Source organism: Dryobates pubescens, chromosome 22 (genome assembly GCF_014839835.1).
Source record: "Dryobates pubescens isolate bDryPub1 chromosome 22, bDryPub1.pri, whole genome shotgun sequence".
NCBI classification, from domain to species: domain Eukaryota; kingdom Metazoa; phylum Chordata; class Aves; order Piciformes; family Picidae; genus Dryobates; species Dryobates pubescens.
In genome coordinates, this window is record NC_071633.1 from 7,338,542 (window position 1) to 7,360,143 (window position 21,602).

Here is a 21,602-nt window from a genome sequence, read left to right on the forward strand (position 1 = left end):
TTTTTACATCCTAATTTAAAGGGTTCAGCCAGTGAAGTTGAAAAATGGTTTCTTTCTGTGACCTTTCAGTACCACAGGGTGGGGGCCAAGTGCATGTTTGTCATCTTTTTCTTTTTATTTTTTTTCCCTTTCCTTTTTTTTTCCTCTTGACCAGCACAGGTGGCTTATAACATGTGCTTTGCCTAAACTTAGTTATCCAAATTCCAGTTTCATAAACCATTTTATAATTCGTTCTGTGGTCTGATTTGAGGCCATCACAGAACGGATTCAGCCCTAAAGCACAGCAGCTTAGTCTGCATGGATTCTAATCCGTGTATCGTGCCCATAACCAGGCTAAATGATCATTTGGAGTCGGTGTGCTTGACTGCTCAAATACTGCTGTCATATGCATGGGGTGGGTAATACCAAATAGGTGTGTTAATTCTATTACCTGCTGATAGGGATTTGTGACTTCAAGTATTCAGGGTGACAATGTATGTAAAAATCAGCAAAAGTGTTAGCTTCACATGTCATCATATAGCTTGTGGAGTGTTGTAATTGCATGATGTGGTTCCTTTGTGTGTGCTGTGTCTAGCAGGGAGATTGCTCAGCTTTGTGTTTTGGTGCTCTATCAGTTGATCTGGAACTTGATTAAAAACACTGCCACAAACCTTATGATGGCATAGGATAGAACTGGAAATGTGCAGTTTTGCTGGGGTGGGGGGTGACAATGAGAACCCACTCTCCTGTACTGTGTTACATTTAGCTGTAGTATTTCAGACATAGAAGTTTAATTTAATCTTGGATAGTTCTAAACATAAATTTATTGAGCTCTGAAAGGAGCAGAAGCACAATGCCTAGTTTTTGTGATAATGATTATGAGGTCTGGGGCCTTGACCAACCACACTTAAAATTGCCTGAGAACAGATTTCAAGAAGGGTACCCTTTATTAAAAGCCTCAAGTCATTATGAACTTCACAGTGTTGGCAGGGTTTTTCCACTAGTCTCATGTTCACAGCCTGTGGTAAGAGACTTTCACAGAGGCACTTCTGCATCAAAGCAACAAAACTCTATTTACAAAGCTAATTTTAAAAGAGGAGGATGCAGCACTAAGCTTAATTGTCCAAACTTGATTCCCAAGTTATGGGAATCTGAGGACTGAACACTGGATTTATTTTGGAGAGGGGGAAAAAAGAGTCCAAATCCAGAGAATGTTAGCCTACTATATTATTTTGATTCTTGAAGTGATTTAGAAAGGTTGTTGATTTCTTAGATACTTATAGATGTGGCTTAAACACTGTGGTCATGTGGCCAGATTAAGGAATCTTGTTTTAATTTCTTTCTAACAAAAATGTGTCCACGTGTTCTGTAGATAACTGGAGAAATAGATGCAATTATATGACCCAGTACAGCCCTTGTTTAGCAGTTAATTTCTCCAGGTTTCTATGAGCATTTGGTCAGATCTACACAGATTTGGTTGTTGGTTTAAATCTAGCCAAGGCTGGTGGTGTCTTAATTGCTACCACAGAGCAACCATTTGGCCTGTGCAAGATGAATGTTGTCAAGGTACCTTCTGCAAGGCAGACATTCATCCACTGGGAATGTATCAAGAAAGTTTTCATTAATTGGTCCCTTTGTTGGCATTTGTGGCAGAGCAGCCAAAAACTGAGTATGAACAGACACTCTGTGTCAGGGAGTGAGATTTATTGGCAAGTCCCAGTAAAAACTGTTATTTACTACATATATTGTGAGCAGGGGCAAAGGACTTTCTTCCTAAGAACAGGCTGGCATTAAATGTGCTCAGAATTCCACCCCCCCCTTTTTTTTCCTTTTTTTTGTTTTGTTTTTAAGGCAGGGAGATATAACAAAAGGCCAGGCTACAGTCAGAGATTAAATAGGAAATAGCTGGTTAATATTTTTCTTCTTGCTGTTGACTGTCTTGCAGCTTCTTTTTAATGTGATGTGAAGTGTTATGATGAGCTCTGTAGTCTACAGACAAATTTGCATGGACCTATGAATACTTCTGTCAGATGAGAACACTTGACAGTTTTTGTCCTGACCTCATTAGCTTAACCTGTAGATAATAACAATTACAGCTGAGAATGTATACATGTTGTGTAAAGCATGAGAAATGCTCTTAAATTTAATTTCCTGTTTTGGTTTATGTTTCTGTTCCTGTTAAGTCTTGCATTTTGTTCTTGTTTTGTTAAAAGGAGGCACCTCATTATATTGTGAGGGACATAGTGGTAATGATTTGTATAGACCCAGACTGTTTGTGTTGGGCTTTCAGTTCTGCTTGTTTATTCTCATTTTGTCTTTAAAAGAATTTTAACTTCATGTGATAATGTGGAATGAAGAAAACAATAGTTTAGACTTACTAAACAAATAAACCATCATATATTGACTCAGAATTTTGATTCTGAAATTTTGAATATCTTGCCTTTTGGCTATTGAACTCTTGCTACAAGAATAAATAGACTGAACCCTCCAAATACTGGTAATGTAATTCTTTTTTCAAGTATTCATCTGTGCAGTTCCAGTAAGGAGTCAAAGTCTTATTCTGTTGGATTCCCAGCCACAAGTCTGAATTATTACTATTTGAAAATTATGGCTTGAGTTTCTTTCTTCATCCAGCTGCTTCCAACATTTCACCCTCCTCTCATTCTTTTTCTTTTCTGAACAGCATAGTGTCCAACCCCAGTGTCCACTTGCTGTCATCCATCTAGCTCTCCCATCGTCAGAAATGGATGTCATTGAAGTGTGCTGTTACCTCATACTGCCCAGTGCTTATCCGTGGTGACTTTCACTTTTGCACTGTTAATCCAGCTGACCCCTGCCATACCACTTTTGTGACTTCCACCTGTCTACATTTTTAATTGAGTTCTGTCATTCATCAAAAATGGTAGCTTCACAAGATAGGGCACAGTGCTCCATTCGTAAAGCTTGGGTGGAATTTCTCTTCCCTGACCACAACAGAGAGTGGGCCGGGGGAGAAGGCAATTCATCCTCGTCTGGGAATCTTATTTCTAGCAGCATTACATGAAACAAATACTGTCAAGCTATGAAACTATCATAGCTACTACTATATGCCTAAAACAGAGAAAGGGAGAAGGATGTTAAGAGATACCAAGTTAATTCTAGATGCTAATATGTTGTTATTGACTCTTATTTACAGTTTAGATTTAGCCATTATATGTAGTTGCTACAAAAGCACAAGTACTTGAGTGCATGTGAGTAATCCCCTGTGAAAGTCTTACTAGTTGATTTACTCAGCAACTTAGAGCAAAGCTTCAAATGCATCCCTTATTCAAATATAGGCACGCATCCCCTGTTGAAATAAATTAGGAATTCTGGACTTGCCAGTTTGATTTAACAAGCTGATTTCAGGAGATTATCTAATTTTAGAGTTAAAAATCTTTATTAAATCAGTTTAGGAATTGCCCGTGCTGCTTAGTGTGGTTACTCTGGACTCATGAAGTCCAGAATAGTCTTTTTAAATGGTTCAGCTCTAATGGCTTTGTCTTGATTCTATGTCTGTCTTTACTTTGGAATTTCAGAGCCTTAATAATAGTTTCCCTTACATTAAAAACAAACAAACAAATCTCTAAGATGTATAATAAAAATTAAAGTCTGCAAATATTTCTCCAAAATGACTGTCTAGGGGGAGAAAGTTGGGATTTAATATGGTCAGACCTGGTTCATCCTTTTTATATTACTTTATCATTTACTCCTGAAGATTTCTCCAAAACAGCTTTGCAGGGAATAGTGGAAAGTAGGCAAGACAAAGCTGTAGGAAGTGGAGAGTATTCCTTATTTCAGCCTTGGAAAAGGCTTAGAGCTGATCTACTTCATTTTCCTCTGTCAGAAAGAAATAGAAGGTTTACATTTTAAGTAGGCTTGCTTAAAAGAGTTGTAATTTTAGGAGTGAGAAGTTCTTTACAGATATCTGTGAAATACAGAGTAATGAAGGCAAGCATTTTTCTCTGACTTAAAAACTGGGGAAGCAAAAGGAGTTTCCGTAGTAAATTAAGTTCCTATTTTAATGTACTGGAATGAGGGATGTGGTGCATCTTTGGGGTTTTTTTTTAGTGAATACCCCTTACAAGGCAGAATAACCATGGTAATGTATGAAGTACTAGATGAGAAGGAATACCATTTGTCATCTGGAAAAGTAACTATGAGTAAAAATTTGACTATATTAAGCAGTTGAGTTAAAATTCCACACTTTAGCAAGAGATTGCAAATTTAGTATCAAACATGGCTGTATGCTTCACCCCTCCTAGGAGGTCAGCTTAAGTTGATTCTCACTTGCTGCTGTACATTTCCTTGGAAAACTAAACTCGTGAGCACCAATAAGAAAAGTACATTGAATGGATTTAACTAGAGGGTTTCTGCTTGCTAATTTGAATTTGATTAAAATCAATTGGCTCTGTTACATGTCTTGCACAAAGTTAAGCAACTCATACAAGTGTTAGGAGGATAGAGACATTAGTGTGTCATCTGTGTCATTTGATTTGTTCAACCAGCTATGGTAGCTTCTCGTCTTGTGGTGTGAGGGTTGTTGAGGTCTATTGGTGTGGTTATTGAGAGTTTAAATTAGACTTACTGACCAAACAGTCTCTATTAACTTCCAAGGATTAAAGTCCAGGGACTTCATGGAACGTTAAATAGACAGAAGTAAAGAATATGTAGTGGGTTCCAAATCCTGATACAAACCCTGTGAGCTAAAACCATACCATAATTGCATTCTATAATAAAAATGTCATTGTATAAATAAAATATAGGATGGCACTCAAGTAATTCTCAGAGTCTATACTTTTGATTATTTGGTGAATGTAACAATATTAACACCTCATCTTCTGAGGCACAAGAGCTTGCTCACTTGCTCATTCTTTATTATAGGTATCAAAGGCAATAGATTACAACTTCACAGATAATGTTTATAGTGTGTTTTTCATTTGAGCTTTGGACTTCAAGGTTGGTTCAGCTTTCTCAATTTTTTTTTCCCCCCCCACTGATTGTAAAAAGTAAAACAAAGCCCCTTAAAAAAGAGGGTAATTAAAAATCAATTGTTATACCAAGAGCCAATCCTCAAGAAAGGCTATGACAAGGACATTTAAGATAAGCATCAGGGGAAGGGAGCACTGTTGCCTCCGTGTATGGTATTTTTTTCTAGTGAATAGATGAATTAATATATTTCCATTACCAATCAGTTTATTCTTTAACATTCATAGTAACTACAAAGCATCAGATGCTGTAAAATGATGGAAATTCCAGACACCCTTTAATAACAGGAATTAGCAAATAAGAACGGAAAACCGGACTGGGTATGCACATTTAACTACCTTCCTTTTCCCTTCCCTCTGTTAGACTCTCAAATATCCTTTATTAAGTACTAATGTTTTTGGTAAAAACTGTTACTGTGTGGGAAACTGAAGATTAACGCTCAGAAAAGCCATTTTTATGGGGGTGTTGCTTCTTTATAACGTTACACATATGCAACCAGGAAGATTGAAGTTTATCCTAAGCTCAGTAATATGCTTGAAAATAGCGCTCAGGTGGCGGCTATGACGCAAGGATGATTTGGATGGGTTTTGGGAAGTGATATTGCAGGAGAAAGCAGGGGATTGTAATGTTTTGAGTAAGAACTTAACTGGATGCATAGAGGGGAAGATGAAGAGTAGCTCACTTGGAGTAGGAGGAGATTGGTGGAGTAGAAAACTGCCTTGTCTGCTTGCATCACAGAGACTGTACAGGGCTGCAGCTGACATTAACCCAGAAAAAAGGCTGAATGAGAAAAGAGGAGGAGATCAGAAATGTACATCATGCTTTACTTCCCTCAAAACAAAGCCCAGCCCCTGTCTGTTGAGACAGCTCTTCTGAAGTATGTGCTGGAGAGGGCACCAGAATCAGGAGCAAGAATGTGGTAACCAAGAATAAGGGAAGATGGCTAAAAAGAGTACAGTTGATTAAAGTCTGAAGTATTTACGGAGGACATTAGTCTCTTGAAAATTCAGCAGTTACTAGGTTGCCTGAAACTTTGGTAAGGTACCTTCTGTGGTTGGTGTCTGACCTGGCTAAATAGGGTGTAAAAGAACTGGACAAAAGATGCCTCACTTTTGTCTCAGGTGAAAGAGAAGGGTATTGGCAGTTGAATCAGAGTGGATTTTCGCTACGGATAAGTACTGCATGATTTTGGAGAGTAGGAGAAAGGAGTCAGTGAGGACAGGTACATAATGATTTCAGATTAATTGGTGTCTCTCAGAGGGGAAAAAATAAATTATTAGAGTAAAAGAACAGAAGTTTGAGGATTTTCATAGTGTGGATGTCAACTGCTAAAGGCATTAGATGGTGAGACCCAAATGGCTACTATTTTTTCTTTTTAATTAGTAGGTCCTCTACAATGTAGTTGGTATTATTTACATGAAATTGGAGTCTTTAGAGTATAGAAACTGCATATGCTACAATACTAAATTTGGGAAATCTGTAGGAAAGAAGTTAAAAGCTAAATGATAAATCTGAAGAACAATGAACTCTCTGCATTCCTGAAGAAATGAACAGAGCAGCCCTTTCTGTGTTAATTACTATTTTTCCAAAGTAATTTTGTGACATTTGTGGCTTACTGTTTTTCACTGACTACTTCCAGTATAGTCCAAAATTGGGTTTCAGTCCAGCAAAGATTTGGTGTAGCAAAGGAAAAGTGTCACTAGTTTTGGGTTTGGGGTTGTTTTTTTTGGGGGGGAGGGGTTGTTTCTTAATGTTCTTGGCAGGAGAGAAGCTGGTGGTGGTGGTGGTGCTCTTTGGGGCAATTGGTCAGTAATGGTTTCAGGTATCTGTAAGAAACTGAGGTGTGGTGTTGTGGCTAACCCATGCATAACAACATGAGTAACAGTTTTCTGGCAATGTTATACAAATCTAGTTAAGTTTCAGTGGTGCTAAGCCTGGTACACCACTCCTTGGATGGGCCTTTACATCCTCTTGTGTGTAAGCTTGTAGGAGAATGCAACCAGTATCATCCAAACAGACCAAACATACACAGCAGGCATGTAACTCTTCCTTAGGCATTCTAATCAACCTTACAGTATTTGGGCTGTGTCCAAATTTTAACTACAACATCTGAAATCTCTTTAAAATAATGAAGTATCTTTTTTTTGGATAAAGTATTGCTTTGAGGAGTAACTGCTGGATGCTTCATGCCTAGTTGTTAAAATAAATAGCATTGCTAAAAGGAAACTTTCTGAGCCTTTAATGTGATCTGACTGTTTTGCCTTGTATGCTTATTAAGCTTTGATTTTTATTATTACTTCTTTTAACCTTTCACAAATGTGATACACAGCTAACCACCAGTGCCACAAATGCTACTGAAATACTACTGGAAGAGCTAAAGTTTCAGAGAAATGGGTTTGACAGAAAATAATACATTTAAATAGCTTTTACAGCGCAACATGATGCGTGCCGACAGAGCACTGGATTTAGTGCCTGCCAAACAAAGATGTAATCACTCCTTATCTACTTGGCTATTTACAGTACAGTGAGCAAATGCAATGATCAAAACTTCTATGTGTGTTTGTACCTTGGAATTTTGTTATCTTCAGGTGGGCAGATAAAAAAAGGGATCTCTAAGAGATAAACCTTTCTGGATTGCAGTTGTCTCTCACCCACAACTTCAGCAAGTTGCAAACTAGGCCTCAGAATGCAGAGATAATTTCAAGTGTGCTTACTCAACGTGGTGGATCAAAAATACACACTTGTGTACTGATTTCATACTTGAGGTTGCAGGTACATTTATCTGTAGATGTGAAAAGATGTGTGAAAAACCTTGAGGTCAAAGCTTAGTATTTTCCTCTTCTATACATTCTCCTGTTGTCATACTGGAGATTTATCTGGGTAATTCCCATCAGTGCAAGTGACAGATACATCCATCAGTGAGCAGAAGTGATCCTTTTAAATTTGGGATTTATTTTTTTTTTAGAGCACACATGACATTAGTATTCTTTCCTTCCCCTTCCTTTCCAAAATTTAATTATAAACTCAACCAAAGGTATTCAGTTAATCAGAAGGCTGCTCAAACACTTGTAAAACAGGTGTTCAAAGTCATCAAATCCGTTGTGCATTTCAGTGCCCCAACTGATGTTAGTATAAAGAGTAGAAGTTCAAGTTCCAGAATAAGGAAAATCTTGATAGGTAACATGGCTAACACCTGATAGATCTGACTATATTGCAACTTTCTTATCTTAAATGCTGTTTAGAACCTATGTATTAAAAAGAAAAAGGAGATTCTTGGAGATGAGTTAACTCAGAATGCTCTTCTCGGAACCTGTACAAATGGTGAAGAGAATGCATGACCATTTTCAATTATTATTGCCTATTTAATGTGGGATTTCTTCCAGCCATGTCCTTGAATAACAGTTTCTTAACTAAAATGACACAATTTTATAGCCAGTGATCCATGACTTCAAATATTTGGAAGGGCTATTGATTCACTGAACTGGAAGAAATTGAAGACATTGAGGCATATATTCAAAAGTCAAATTGCATGTATTATGAATTACATTTGTTCATATATTTTATTTCTATTTAAATCATTTTCTAAAGGTAGGTCCATGTAGTACAGCACTCAGTGTACCTGTAGTAGCCTTGGCTAAACATTGGTGGCATTCTTCATATCAGCTGTATCAAGAGCCGCTGTAGCACCTACAGCACCTCCTCTTGTTCCTGTGTCGTGGTCCTCTGCGTGTACCTGTTTCTGTTTGTGGGAGTCAGTCTCTCTAGGTAAATTGTCCATAAGACCAATGATTCCATCAGCAAATTATCCAGAAAATGCCGTCAGTGCTCATGGTGACATTTGTGCCACCGGTGGTTTTGTTGCCATTTCAGTGGTCTAATTAAATTGGCAGCTTTCTCTTGTGCCCAGCATCGTCATCCCCCTTCCTTTGGCACCTCGGTTCAGACCTTCTCCTTCTCTCTGTCCTGTTAACTGAATATCAAATGCCTTATTGATTGCTCCTCTTCCACCCTCCTCTATTTTTATTTTTAATCTTTATTTAATATTTTTGTTTGATTGGCAGTATCACCCAGACAAACAGAAGGCAGATGTGCCAGCAGGAGAAGTGGAGGAGCGCGTGCAGAGGTTCATCGAAATTGATCAAGCGTGGAAAATTCTAGGGAACGAAGAGACAAAAAAAGAGTATGACCTGCAGCAGCGTGGTAGGTTCCTGCCAAGGAGTGCTGTAGTGGCAGCAGCTCTTGAAATAAGCAGGGTCTGGGAGTGGTAGTTAGATGGTATTTTGAAAGGCTGTTTATTGCTGAACCAAACGTTTCTTTCACTCTTGGCCTACTTTCGAATGTGGATCCATTATTTATAGCTTTTGCTGCACATACATTAGCCAGTGAAAACATTGAATTACTTCCAACAAAACATTAGCTGGCATTATTCCTAATAATTGGAATTAATATGAAATTTATACTAATTATAGGCGTTAGGCCTTTTTATTAAGACAGCTTCATTAAGCATTCTTAAAATTAAGTCTTGTACTACATTTTGTTTCGGTATCTCAGGTAGAGCTATTAATGCATTTATACCCAGTGTTCAATGTCTATGGCTTTATTAGCACCTCACAATCATTAAGGCACTTTCTTTTTGGTTATGTGCTATGGTAGCTTTCATAATTAATCTGTAGTCTAAAGCAGCCTTTTTAATGCAGGTTTATAAATAATACTCCAATATAACACATTAACTGGGCAGCTCTAGCATGCCTTTCTTTTTATACCTCTCAGAAAATAGCTTCTTAAAACAGTGACAGGCTGTTGTGAGAAAGAAAGGGGGGAAATGTAGGTCAGGTCTGTCACACATGGGCTACCATTACATGAAGTGATAGGCTGTCTTTCTGCTCTGGCCTCAGGATAGGAGTCCCTCAGCCTTCCATTAGAACCTTCAATAAATGTATATCCACCCTACATGTTAATGGGGGGAGTCAATAATAGTGTATTGCCTGTGGGGAAAACACTCAGTCGCACTCTGCAGTAACACACTCTGGTCCGGCATTGACGTGTAGCCACCACCACTTTCGAATGTGTCTGATAAAAGCCCACTGTCTCTGCAGCTTGTTATTGAATTCCCTTCCATTGTACATTGGCACACCATCAGACCTTTCTCTCTTGTGCTGATTTTTAACTCCCCTGCCGCTGCGGATACCAGAACTTTGAGAGACAAAGGCTTAGTCATTCTGGCAGATATGCATCACTGCAGGATAAAGAGAGTGATATATAATTGTATATACCCAGTATGAATTCTCCTCTTAAATCATCTTGTCTTTCAGGCTTGGTGTGGGTTTTGGAAAAGAGGGTGGAGAGGTGAAAACAGAATTGTTGAATAAATATTTTAGAAGAATGAGGGGGAAAAGAATCTTCTACTAATGTGAGCTGTAAACACTATTAAGGTCAAACTTAAATACATTTTTCATTTCCAACTGATTTTATGAATGCCTGCCTGTGATACCAGAACGGGAATTTCTGCTTCCCAGTGCTCTTGTCCTATTATACTCTCAGCATTGCATTATTGTCTGTCTTCCATTTTCAACAATTGTATATGCACAGATTAAAAAAGGAATGTATTAAAGACCAAGTTAGGAGTCTTTTATGTAGCTACTGAGTTTTTCCTAAAACTTAAATGCAGACTATGAAATTCCATTTTGCCTGGGTCAGTTGAGAGGTACAACAGGATTTAATAAGTTGCTTTGTTTTCCCATGGAATGTAAGAGCATTCCAATGAATTGTTTTAGACAAAACTTACTCTGCGATATTTTAAAGGTTATCTCTGTTTCCTGAGACACTTCTGTAGTCAGATGAGGTCTTTGAAAAGCTGTCTCAAGATTCTATAAAAAAGAGGTAGTAAATAAAGAAAATAAATGGCTCACTTATTTACACAGGTGTTCAGTAACCAGATAGTTATATTTTAATATAGAGGGTGCTATTCAGGGAAGACCCAGTGTTTCACACTGACCCACATGAAACACGGATGTGTAACACACATGTGCAGTGTTGCTGAGTTCTTTGCAGCGTGTTCCCTGGCAGCAAAATCATGGGGAAACAAAGTCTAGTTCTCTGAATGCCTGTCAAGCAGCTTCTGAAGTCATGTTCTAGAAAAATTCATAGACACTGCTGTAAAAGCTCATAGAAACAAAGGACCTGAGACAGCAGCTAAGGGGAATAGTGATGAGACAGAATACAGCAAGTCAGTAAGACTGCACAGCCCAGGAAGCAGTGTGTGAAGGGTGGCAGTGTGCATGTGTGTGGCTGCCGGTCAGCAGGGAGGCCTTTGCTCTGTAGGCTTTCTTCCCTATCACAGATGGTTTGTTTTGTAGATTCCTTCTTGTGTTAGACTAACTAAATCTTAATCATCTGTCTCAGAAATGCAGTGGCCAGAGAAGTTCTGAGAAGCTGAAATTCTGTGGGGCTCTATGGTTTTAATTTTCTGTTTGAATTGTTGAGAGTAACAAGGGAATGTGCTTTCATGTCTTCATTCTGCTTTTCTCTCAAGGCATCACAGTGATCACCTCCTCATTTTTTGTGCATTCAAGCCATAGTATTATAGATGAAAGGCCCAACCTCAAAACTGTTCAGAGGTTGCTCAGACCTTCTCCAGACAAATTTTTAGTATCTCCAAGGATGGAGATTCCAGAGGTGCTGTGGACAGCCTGTTTCAAGGTTTGAATGCTCTCATAGTAGGAAAAAATAAACAACCAAAAAACACACCCAGAAAGGTTCAAAACATTTTCACTTTTATCAAAGCAGATATAAGGATTCTTTTTGCAGCTAGTGCCTTTCACTTATCTTTCCACTGTGTACATCTGAGAGGCCTTCCCTACATCCTCCCACGAGGTAGTGGTGGAGTCACCGTCCCTGGAGGCGTTCAAGAGGGGATTGAACGTGGCACTTGGTGCCATGCTTTAGTCATGAGGTCTGTGGTGACAGGTTGGACTTGATCTTTGAGGTCTCTTCCAACCTTGGTGATTCTGTGATTCTGTAGCTGCAGCCAGTGAGATGCCTGTATTCTTTTGGCCTCTCCTTGTATGATGTATGTCCCAACTCATGACCATACTGGCAGTCCACTGGGATTGCCCCTACTGTATGTCAGGGTTTCATGCTGGGGGGCCGAAACTAGACTCAGGACTTCAGATGCAATCTTGTTGAGTGCTGAGGCGAGAGGAAGGAAATCGCTTCCTTGACCTGCTGGATACTCTTCTGCCAAGACAGCCCAGTCTGGGGTTGGCCTTTGCCACAAGAGTGCCCTGCTGACTCATGCTGAACCTTTTAGCCACCAGGGCCCTCAGGGCCTTTTCTGGAAAACTGCTTTGCAGCCAGTTGTCCCACAGCCTGTACTGGTGCATTAGGTTATTCCATGCCAAAAGCAGGACTTACCTTTGTTGAAGCCTTGGATGTCCCTGTCAACCCATTTCTATGTCCTGTCCAGGTCCTTTTGAATAGCAGCCCTGCAACTTTTGTGCATTTTGGTTGACTTAAATACGAAGGATCTGTGTGTCTAAAGTATCACGTAATTAAGATCATTTTGCTAATTCATTTTACATTTTAATTAGTAATGACTGAATGATTAACAGAAAGGTCACAATTAAAATTATATCAATAAACTGGTGACTTCAATTAATTTCTGACACTAAATGTAGCAAATAATGTAAAGCCTGTAATGGGATTGACACAACATCCACTTGCCTTTTTTTGGGCGGAAGGTGAAGAAATTTAAGAGTCTGAAGTGGTTTTGTTGGTTTGGGTTTGGTATTTTTTTTCCATGTATGGCTCCATCTCGGTTCTATCCAGGATAATATTTCTGTGATGCTGGACACAGGTGTCCATAAAGCCCAAATGTTTGTATGGGAATGTAATCACCTGTAGGAGTTTTCACATCAGGGCACAAACTAGCTTTTGATTTTCAGTTTTGAGATTACATTTTAAGAGAAACATTGCAGATGCAGTTTTCAGACATGAATACAGATTCCACCATAACTGTCCTGTTGTTCTTGCTTCATTTTTTAGAGGTGGTGGCTTCACTCCCAGTCAAGTTTCTATTGCAGGTTTAGAAAGGGAGACTTGCACAGGTGTGGTCATAAATCAGTGCAGTAAACTGGAGTATTGTGTCCAGTTCTGGGCCCCTCAGTTCAAGAAGGACCTCAGGGAACTGCTGAAGGCAGTGGAACATCTCCCTTACGAGGAAAGCCTGAGTGTGCGGCTCTTTAGCTTGGAGAAAAGCAGACTGAGGGGTGACCTCATTCATGTTTATAAAGATATGAAGGGCAGTGTTGGCAGGATGGAGCCAGGCTCTGCTCAGTGATGTCCAGTGGTAGGACAAGGGGCAGTGGGTGCAAACTGGAGCAGAGGAGGAACAGAAGGAAAAGCTTTTTTCACTGTGGCAGTGACAGAGCCCTTGAGCAGGGTGCCCATAGAGGTGGTGGAGTACCCTCTGGAAACATTCAAAACCCGCCTGGATGAGTTCCTGAGTGATCTGCTCTAGGTGGTTGTACTGGATGAGTTTTCAAGGTCCCTTCCAACCCCTAATATTCTGTGATTCTGTTAAAGGACTGTTTTGGATTTTTTGGTTGTTGCTGGAGCAGGAAGGAATGTTGGATTGAAGTGATGAGACTGCATTAGACATCAAGATATCTTACATAATTTGGTACCCAGGCTGCCTGAAGAATAATCTTACACATCCACTATGAGAATAAACAGAAGCAAGACAAAAGCCTATAAAAATGCTTTCGTAGCTCACAGAAATGGCAACTGCTACAAGAAAGGGGGGGAAATGAATAAAGCATGTTTTAATTGTTCCTTGTTACAAAAACTCCTTCTTAAAAAAACAACAAACTTTTAGACCAAAATAAAGCTTTTTAAGGTGGCTGTTACTTCAGACTTTTCACTGTGCCAGGTTATGCTTCTTCTCTAGCCATGGATTTTATGGCTGTATACTGTCAGCTAGTACTAGAACACAGCAAGCCTTTTACCTTAGCTCTTTGGAGGTAATTCTAGTCTGCACTGACTACAAGTGAAGGAGTATGTTTCTCTCTCTCACTGTGGTTGTGTTTGTTTTTTTTTTAACCAAACCCAGCTTTTTGTTAAGGGAATTCTTCTCTTTAATAATTTCCAGCTAAAGTAAGCATGATTATGTTAAACTCCTTGAAAAGACTCAAACTTAAGTAGCTGTTTAAAAACTGAACAGGCTATTAGAATAAATTAACTTGGGGAAGCATTCAGGTTTTGAGTGCAGTACATATCCTGAATTGTTCTTGATTGTTGGGTTTAAAAAAACCCCAAACAAAACAACAAAAACCACCTCAACAATCCAAAGAGCACAATGACTGATAAAGAGCTAGAAAATATCTTTGTAAGTATTATGGCTATTTTTACTATTACCATAAACTGTTAAAAGGGTTAAATTTCCATTTACTGCTTGCTTACGGAGTTTCACTAAAACTCAGCCTTAAATAGCCCAAGAAATATTTATTGTATCCTCAAGTGAAACTTAAATACCTTTCCTCTTTTACAATTTCTGAATGACCCAGCAAGGGCTCTAGTAAAGCTTTACTGAACCAAGCTGCTAATAGTTATTTAATGTTGTTCTGTAGCCTGAAAGAATCTCAGTAGATTTTCCTTTTAATCTCTTTGAATTGCAGGCTCATAAACCTCTCTGATGAGCCTGCCAGTGTTTTCTTAGATCCTGCAGCTGAGACAATGGAGCTGCAGAATCCTTTCACCTCTTGTTGTCAGACAAATCCAATAGATGGCAAAGCCAGGCAGGCTGCACTTGTGGTGAATTCAAACTTGTTTTTCAAGTTCTGGTAGAGGAGAGGTCTTCACGGCTCTCCCTATGTGTTCAGGAACGTGTTTCAGAAAGCACAGCTCAGTACAGAGTTCTGCAGCTCAAGCAGATGTCACAGATAAAGCCTATCACAAAGCACAGTACTGGGAACAATACCAGTCTTAAATAACCTTCTCCTCCAGCAAGGGATGAAAATTAGACACCAGCTTGCTTCAGAAAACCATTAACTAGGACCGGGATGGTGGCAGTGATTCTATGAGCTAAGGCCAGCTGAGCTTTTGTTTGATTTTGGACATTTCCTGCAATTAACTAATCTTCTGATCCGGTGGTGAGAAAAATGTTGCTAGTTTGTGGAACTAGAACCAAGATTCCTGCAAAGAGGTACTCCTAAGAAAAGAGACATGAAAAACTTAGATGGGCAGACTAGTCTGAGTGTTCTTTTGTGATGAAGAGTCTCCCAGCTAAGGTCAGTTCTGGCCTGCACCCCTGAGATGAATACATACAGCAGCAGTGAATTTTACTTATCCTTGTGCTTAAGTTGGGGGAGCAGAGTCAATGCTTACCTTTGGGGGTTTTAAATAGGAAACTGAAGCTCTTGTTTATGTAACTGAGAGCATGCACAGCAATGAGAACAAGAGATTGACAGGTGTATCTTCCAGGTTGCTTTCAGCGTTACATGCCTGTTGATTTGATTGATTTATTTTAATTTTCCCTTTCTTTTGACAGAGTAAAGTATCAGGTGTGAGAAGATTAATATTTTTGTTTCAGTCTGACCTTTTAATTCCAGAATAGGTGTTCAGCAAAGCTAACATCAGAGAGGCTGTATCGATTCCGTCATTATTTCCAATGTGTCTGAGTTGTTTTAATCTCCTCCATTAAACCTGTTCAGATGAGACTCATTCTTATGTATCCTCCCTCTCACATAGCCTCATTCTCAAGGATACATAATGTACATTTCAATTACAATTACAACAGTCATTTTGCTGCAAAATAAAGCCTGAGGCTTGATGTGGTGGGTTTGTGGTGGGGTTTGTTGATGGTTTTGGTTTATCTAGGCTTAAATTTCCCATCCTGCATGAGGGTTTCGTTTCACTGCTGGTAACATTGCATTAACACTTCTACTTGTGATATTCTACCTGTGAGCACTAAGCTCCCAAGTCTTGCCAAATCCAAGGTATTTCTGTGTATGTGCTAAAGATCAGCTTTCAGGTGTTTCTAGTTCTTTAAAATACACTTGGAGCTTCTTCCAGATGTCAGGCAAAAGCTGGGAGGTTCTGTGTTGTAAGAGGGGTTTTGTGTCCTCTCTTTATGGCTTCACTTGTAACTCTGACAAAATCTTATATTGCCAAGTTAAAGAACTTGGTGTGACCTTTGTACACCCAACAGGAATGTGCTGCAATTTAAAATTGCAAAGGCAGTTTGTATTTGTATGGCACAATTTGGATGTGATCATTTCAATTGTATTGTACACTTTCCACTTCATGCTGTACTCAACATTGAGAGAATCCAGGGGATCAAATGGTAATAGATCTCATGGGTACAGACCAGAACTGACCTTCTTTCTGAGCTGGGAGACAAAAGAACACTTAGACTACTCTGCCTCTGGAAGGTTTTCATTTATCTTTTCTGAGGAGTAGCTTTTCGCAGGAATCTTGGTGGTGTTCTCACACACAAGCCTAACATTTACTTGGTGCTTGTTGAGGGGTTTTTGTCTTCTTTCTAAAGCAGAATGGGTTGCTTAAGGGAGATTTTGGGGTCTCCATCTGTGGAGATACGCCTAGACATGGTCCTGGGCAACTTGCTTGTGCAGAAGGGTTGATAAGGTGACCTTGAGAGGTCCCTTCTGACCTCAAAACCATTCCATGCTTTTGTGAAAAGCATTTAGTAAGCCAACATTCTGTAACTGTAATTATAGCCAGGCAAAGGTACTAAAATGTATTTATTTCAAACCAAGTGTTTGCCCCTAATTTCACATAATTGTTTGGGATGTGCAGAAGTGCAGGTTCCAGTAGTGACTGAATTTCAGTACTACACTGTCACCATCTACTTCTCCACTTTCCAGCTTATGCAGGGATGTGGAAATGACAATTTTAGAGACCTGCATTTTTAACTGATACCTGAAAGCACCTTGATTGCTGGCTATGTAAAACTACTAATTTATCAGGAAAAAAATACAAACCTGTCTGTTATCAGATGTTTGACCCTGATACCTTTTCTTTCCAGAAGCTAATCTGACAAATGAATGGCCACTACATGCACAAATTTATCTTGAGGACATGTCCTGGAATGAAGGTACCAGTGTCCTGCTGCTTACTCCCACCCTTCTCACTGCAAGTGTTCTGTCTTCTTTTTTTCTGCATCTTAAACCATTATGCATATTGCAAGTACTACTCTTTTAATGTATTTCCCTCAGATTTAGCTCTTCTGTACTGTGATTACCTGAGTTGGAACTTCAACTTTCTCTAATGGTTACTTTGCATTCCTTCATGATCTTCCTCCCCACCTCTACTGTGTGCAGTATTGCTTTTCTTTTAGCTCTCTTATACAACAACTATTCAGATTTCCAGATTCTTCCCAAATCTCTCCTGCATTTTCTTACTCTGTGATGGCAGAATACAAGTGCCTTCATGCAGATTTATTTTTTTCACCTGTGTGTTACTTCCTTCCTTCAGATTATTCTAACTTATCATTTACTTGCCTTTTGAATGAATGCCTGAGTTATTTTTACTCTTTATTTTTTTAAGCTGTGATAGGAACATCCTCTCTACTTCCTTTTCATCTGTTTTGTTTCCTGAGCTAGCAGTCTTGTTTTGGAACCATCCTTGGCCTGTAATCTGTATGATTGACACTCCTGAATTTTTTTTCTTTTAATGTCTGTTTCTTTCATGTGCACCTTTTTATTCTTTGGGTTTTTTTTTAAAGAGACTACACCACCCCTGGTGGTTTGGTGTAAGAATGCCTCATGGTCACTGAATCATTTTAAAGAGTATAGTTAATTTTTGAGTACCAAATGGAAGCACAGGTACTGATATTTAAAATCCAGCAGTGGGAGGTCATTTGTTACTGAGCAGCTCTGGGAGAAAAATTCAGAATGAATTCTTGATTTAAGCACTAAAGGCTGTTTTTGTTTTTCCTCTTGGCAGATGAACAATGTTACACTCTCTCATGTCGCTGCGGTGGGAATTACACTGTCTTCAAGAGTGAAACCAGAGACGTATCTTTGGTTTGTTGTGACACATGTTCCCTTGTTATTGAGATCCTTCAGTGATTGTTTCAATCAACACATTAAAGAATTACAAACTTTTAAAAGGACAGAACAAACAGGGGACAGCACCTGCAAGAGAAATGTATGCCAAAGGAAAGAGAGAGACTCCAAGAACAAGTTCGGTCAGACTCCAGGAGGGAAATGGGCCCATCTGCTAACGGAGCTCTGTGGACATCAGGCTTGTTTCTTCTCCACAGGTCAAGAGCTAGGTCATTGAAAACCTCCAGAGCAGAGCACGAAGTTCTGTACCACTGGAATATATCTTGTGATCTAAATGACCCTTCTTTCCTAGCAAACAATGGAGAAGCTCCTTTCAACATCACTTTATCAACTATAACTTGGGCTCTACTACTTAGGTTAAATCCTTTTAGCAGATCCAATGACAAAACTTAATCAAGAAGCATACAGCTGAGAAAGCTTTGAAGGTAATGAAGAGTACAGTGCTGTAATGGGGAACAGGAAAATTTTCTGTCTGTGTGCTAATTATTTATTAAATCCTCACGAGGTCCTGAGCCTTGGAAAGAGGGGACAGAGACCTGCAGTTCTAAGAGACTGGCTGTCTCAGCACTTAATAGCTGGTGCAGGCACTGGACTGGAACAGTGCATACACATTGACTTTTCAGCTTGGAGCAGGAGCACGTTTTGAACTCGCCCTCCCTATCATCTGAACAAAGGCAGTCTTCGTTCTGCAGCTGAAAACTAAGTGGGAAGCTGTACTTTGATCCTACTGGGTACAGAAACTAGAACCAGTTGGAAGGAAAACCCAGCTCCACACAACTGAAGTGACTAGCAGATCTGGAACCTCACTGCTATGTTTTCATTTCCAATCCTAGCAGGCCACACTACTTGCTAGTATGGGTATAGCCTAGGTGTGGCAAGGTAAAAGCACAAAGTGCCTTTCTCACCCCTTGTTAACAGTCAGTGTTAACTTGGGCTTGTAGTAAACCCCAAAACTTTAATAAACTCATCACTTTCTGTGAATAGCTAGAGGAAATGGAGTAGGAGGTGTGTCATTTTTGTTGGTGAGAGCAGTATATCACTCCTACTTTGAAGTCAGATGTAATCAAAAGGAGGAGACATCTTCATCAAGTAACACTTGTGTTTATTCTAAACAAAAATAGTTCCATTGATTTCAGTAGAAAATATGATGACAGCTGGCAACAGTCACTTAAGTCTTTTAGTCATCATGAAACCTATGGCCATTGGGACTTGCACGTAGAAATCCAAAGTCACTCAGAGGCCATATCTGTAAAATAAAGTCACAAGATGTTTTAAGCACAACATCACGTTCAGTATTTTCATTTGCTATTGTTCTACTTGTTTCATAAACTGCATCCTTTTTTTAGCTCTTTGACTGACAGAGTGTATGATCTCTTCTCACCTGTGTGTTTATTTCACTAGGAGTAATAATACTGCATCACAGAACCACACAATGTTAGGGGTTGGGAGGGACCTCAAAAGAGCATCCTGTCCAACCCCCCTGCCAGAGCAAGATCACCTAGGTCAGGTCACACAGGAATGCATCCAGGCAGGTTCTGAATGTCTCCAGAGGAAACTCCATAACCTCTCTGGGCAGTTCCAGAGCTCTGTCACCCTCACAGCAAAAAAGTTTTTCCTTCTGTTCCCATGGAACAAAATCTACTGATTCTGCTCCAGTTTGCACCCATTGCCCTTTGTCATTGGACATCACTGAGCAGAGCCTGACTCTGTTGTTCCACCACTGCCCTTCACATCTTTATCAGTGTGAATGAGGTCACTCCTCAGTCTGTTCTGCTCCAAGCTTGAGTCCCAGCTCCCTCAGCTTTGCTTTTAAGGGAGATGTTCCACTCCCTTCCAACATTCCACAGTAGCTGGAGACTTAATTTATACACAGCATGCTTTGCTATGGAGATCCTCACAAATCATTTTTTTCAGCCTAGGAAATAAATATATTTATAGAAAATGCCTTTCAAGTTCGAAGTTTTCTAGCTTGTAAATGACTTAAAGTATACCATTTTGATCCATCTAGGAGGATAAAGAGGTCCATGAACATGACCTCCCAGTGAATGTAGTTGTGAGATGTGTATTTTTGTTTTCAAGATGAGCAACTGAACTGCCAACACCAAATGTTGGGGAAAAAAAATCAACAGGCTCAAAGATAAGCTTTTACTGTGCAGATAGGTCTAAGGGGATGGAATGCCTGCCACCACCAGGGGTTCTCAAGAGCTCCACTGGGCTCTTCTGCAAAGGGGAGTATTATGCAGAAAAAGGAGGAGCACAAATCATGACCAAGTACAAGCAGAAGTGTCAGAGAATGATGGTCACAGTAAGCAAGCTTTCTCTCCAGAAATTAACTATATAGCTGTTTGTAATACTAAATACTCCCAGGAGAACATTCACTAATTATGTGTAGGCTGGTCTTGGATGAAAAAAAATTAGTAATGGGGAATGAAGGACATTCTTTCATGCTTTGTCCTCTGTCTCCCTTGACTGCCTGTGTCTCTTCATAACATGGTCTTTCATAGATGGCATGAGGGGATCAGCATGAAGGGAAAGAGATGATGAAGAAGAATGAATGCCCTTTGTGGCTCTAATCCCATAAAAATCTCACTGCCTCTGCTCAAGATGAAGTGACCTAGACAGACAGAGATGCTGCACTGCCTTGTTCCCAAAGCATTTGTCAGTATATTGTTTAGCTTGCTCACTTTTCCTTAGAATTTGTTCTTAAGGAAGGTGTGCAGTCACCTTCCAGAACAGGAGCTTGTTCTCAGTTCATGGAGCAGCCACAGCACAGCCTTTGCTGCTCGCTGCATGCAGTGAAAAAGTAATTTTCTCAGTTTAGGAGAGTGCCAGGGTTGAATATTTCAAAGCCCATGCAGAGTCAAATAAGGATGAGCATAACAAGACATACCACTAACTGCTAGACTGGGCCCATGTGGATTGTGCTTGGGCCCTTGGGAAGACAGGAGGGTAAGTCATTCTCAGGACTTCAAGTTCTGTGGAGCTGACAAAGGCTGAAAGCTCCCTTGTATAAGTACTTTAGAAATGACATGTCTGCTTTGGCAGGTGCAGTTAAGGAGTGGTGTGAGGAACACCTGCTGATAGAAATATACAGAGGTAATGCCCTGTCTCTGTGTCCCTAATAGCCACTAAGCTATTTTATGTTCCACACAATCATAGAGATAGGAAACATTTTGTGATCCTGGTGAGAAGCAAAGCTATGGAATTCAAGGCTCTCCAGAGATCCTAGTGCTGGCTGCAGGGTGACTGTCAAGTCTTTGGCTCAAAGGCAAACAGGAGTAAAAGGGAACAGGAAAATCCCATATACAAATCGAGGCTGATCTGAGTAAGGGCCCAGGGAAGAAAGTTTCTTAGGCCATTCACTGTGGTACAAATCTTATTTCAGGCAACTCGAGTCACACCTACTACAACTTGACTTTTCAGTAAAAGTCATCAAATCAGTTTTAAATACTGTTTTGATGTTTTGTTTTCAAAGTTATCACAGTAATCTTAGTGGCAGAATGAAAACAATGTTTTATCTAGTTTGTGTGC

General features: G+C 39.7%; 2 protein-coding genes across 2 annotated transcripts in view; one reads left to right on the plus strand and one right to left on the minus strand.

Moving 5' to 3' along the window:
- DNAJC24 (DnaJ heat shock protein family (Hsp40) member C24) overlaps positions 1 to 18,168 on the plus strand; it is a 31,406-nt gene extending 13,238 nt beyond the window's left edge. The window contains exons 2-4 of the mRNA XM_009901338.2: positions 9,048 to 9,186; positions 17,030 to 17,098; positions 17,950 to 18,168. Of these exons, the coding sequence (XP_009899640.1) occupies positions 9,048 to 9,186; positions 17,030 to 17,098; positions 17,950 to 18,074 (333 nt within the window). The 3' untranslated portion in view covers positions 18,075 to 18,168. The remainder of the gene's footprint in view (positions 1 to 9,047; positions 9,187 to 17,029; positions 17,099 to 17,949) is intronic.
- Positions 18,169 to 19,097: 929 nt separating this feature from the next.
- Positions 19,098 to 21,602, minus strand: part of IMMP1L (inner mitochondrial membrane peptidase subunit 1) — a 31,537-nt gene continuing 29,032 nt past the window's right edge. Inside the window, exon 6 of the mRNA XM_054171644.1 lies at positions 19,098 to 19,317. Coding sequence (XP_054027619.1) covers positions 19,249 to 19,317 — 69 coding nt within the window. The 3' untranslated portion in view covers positions 19,098 to 19,248. The remainder of the gene's footprint in view (positions 19,318 to 21,602) is intronic.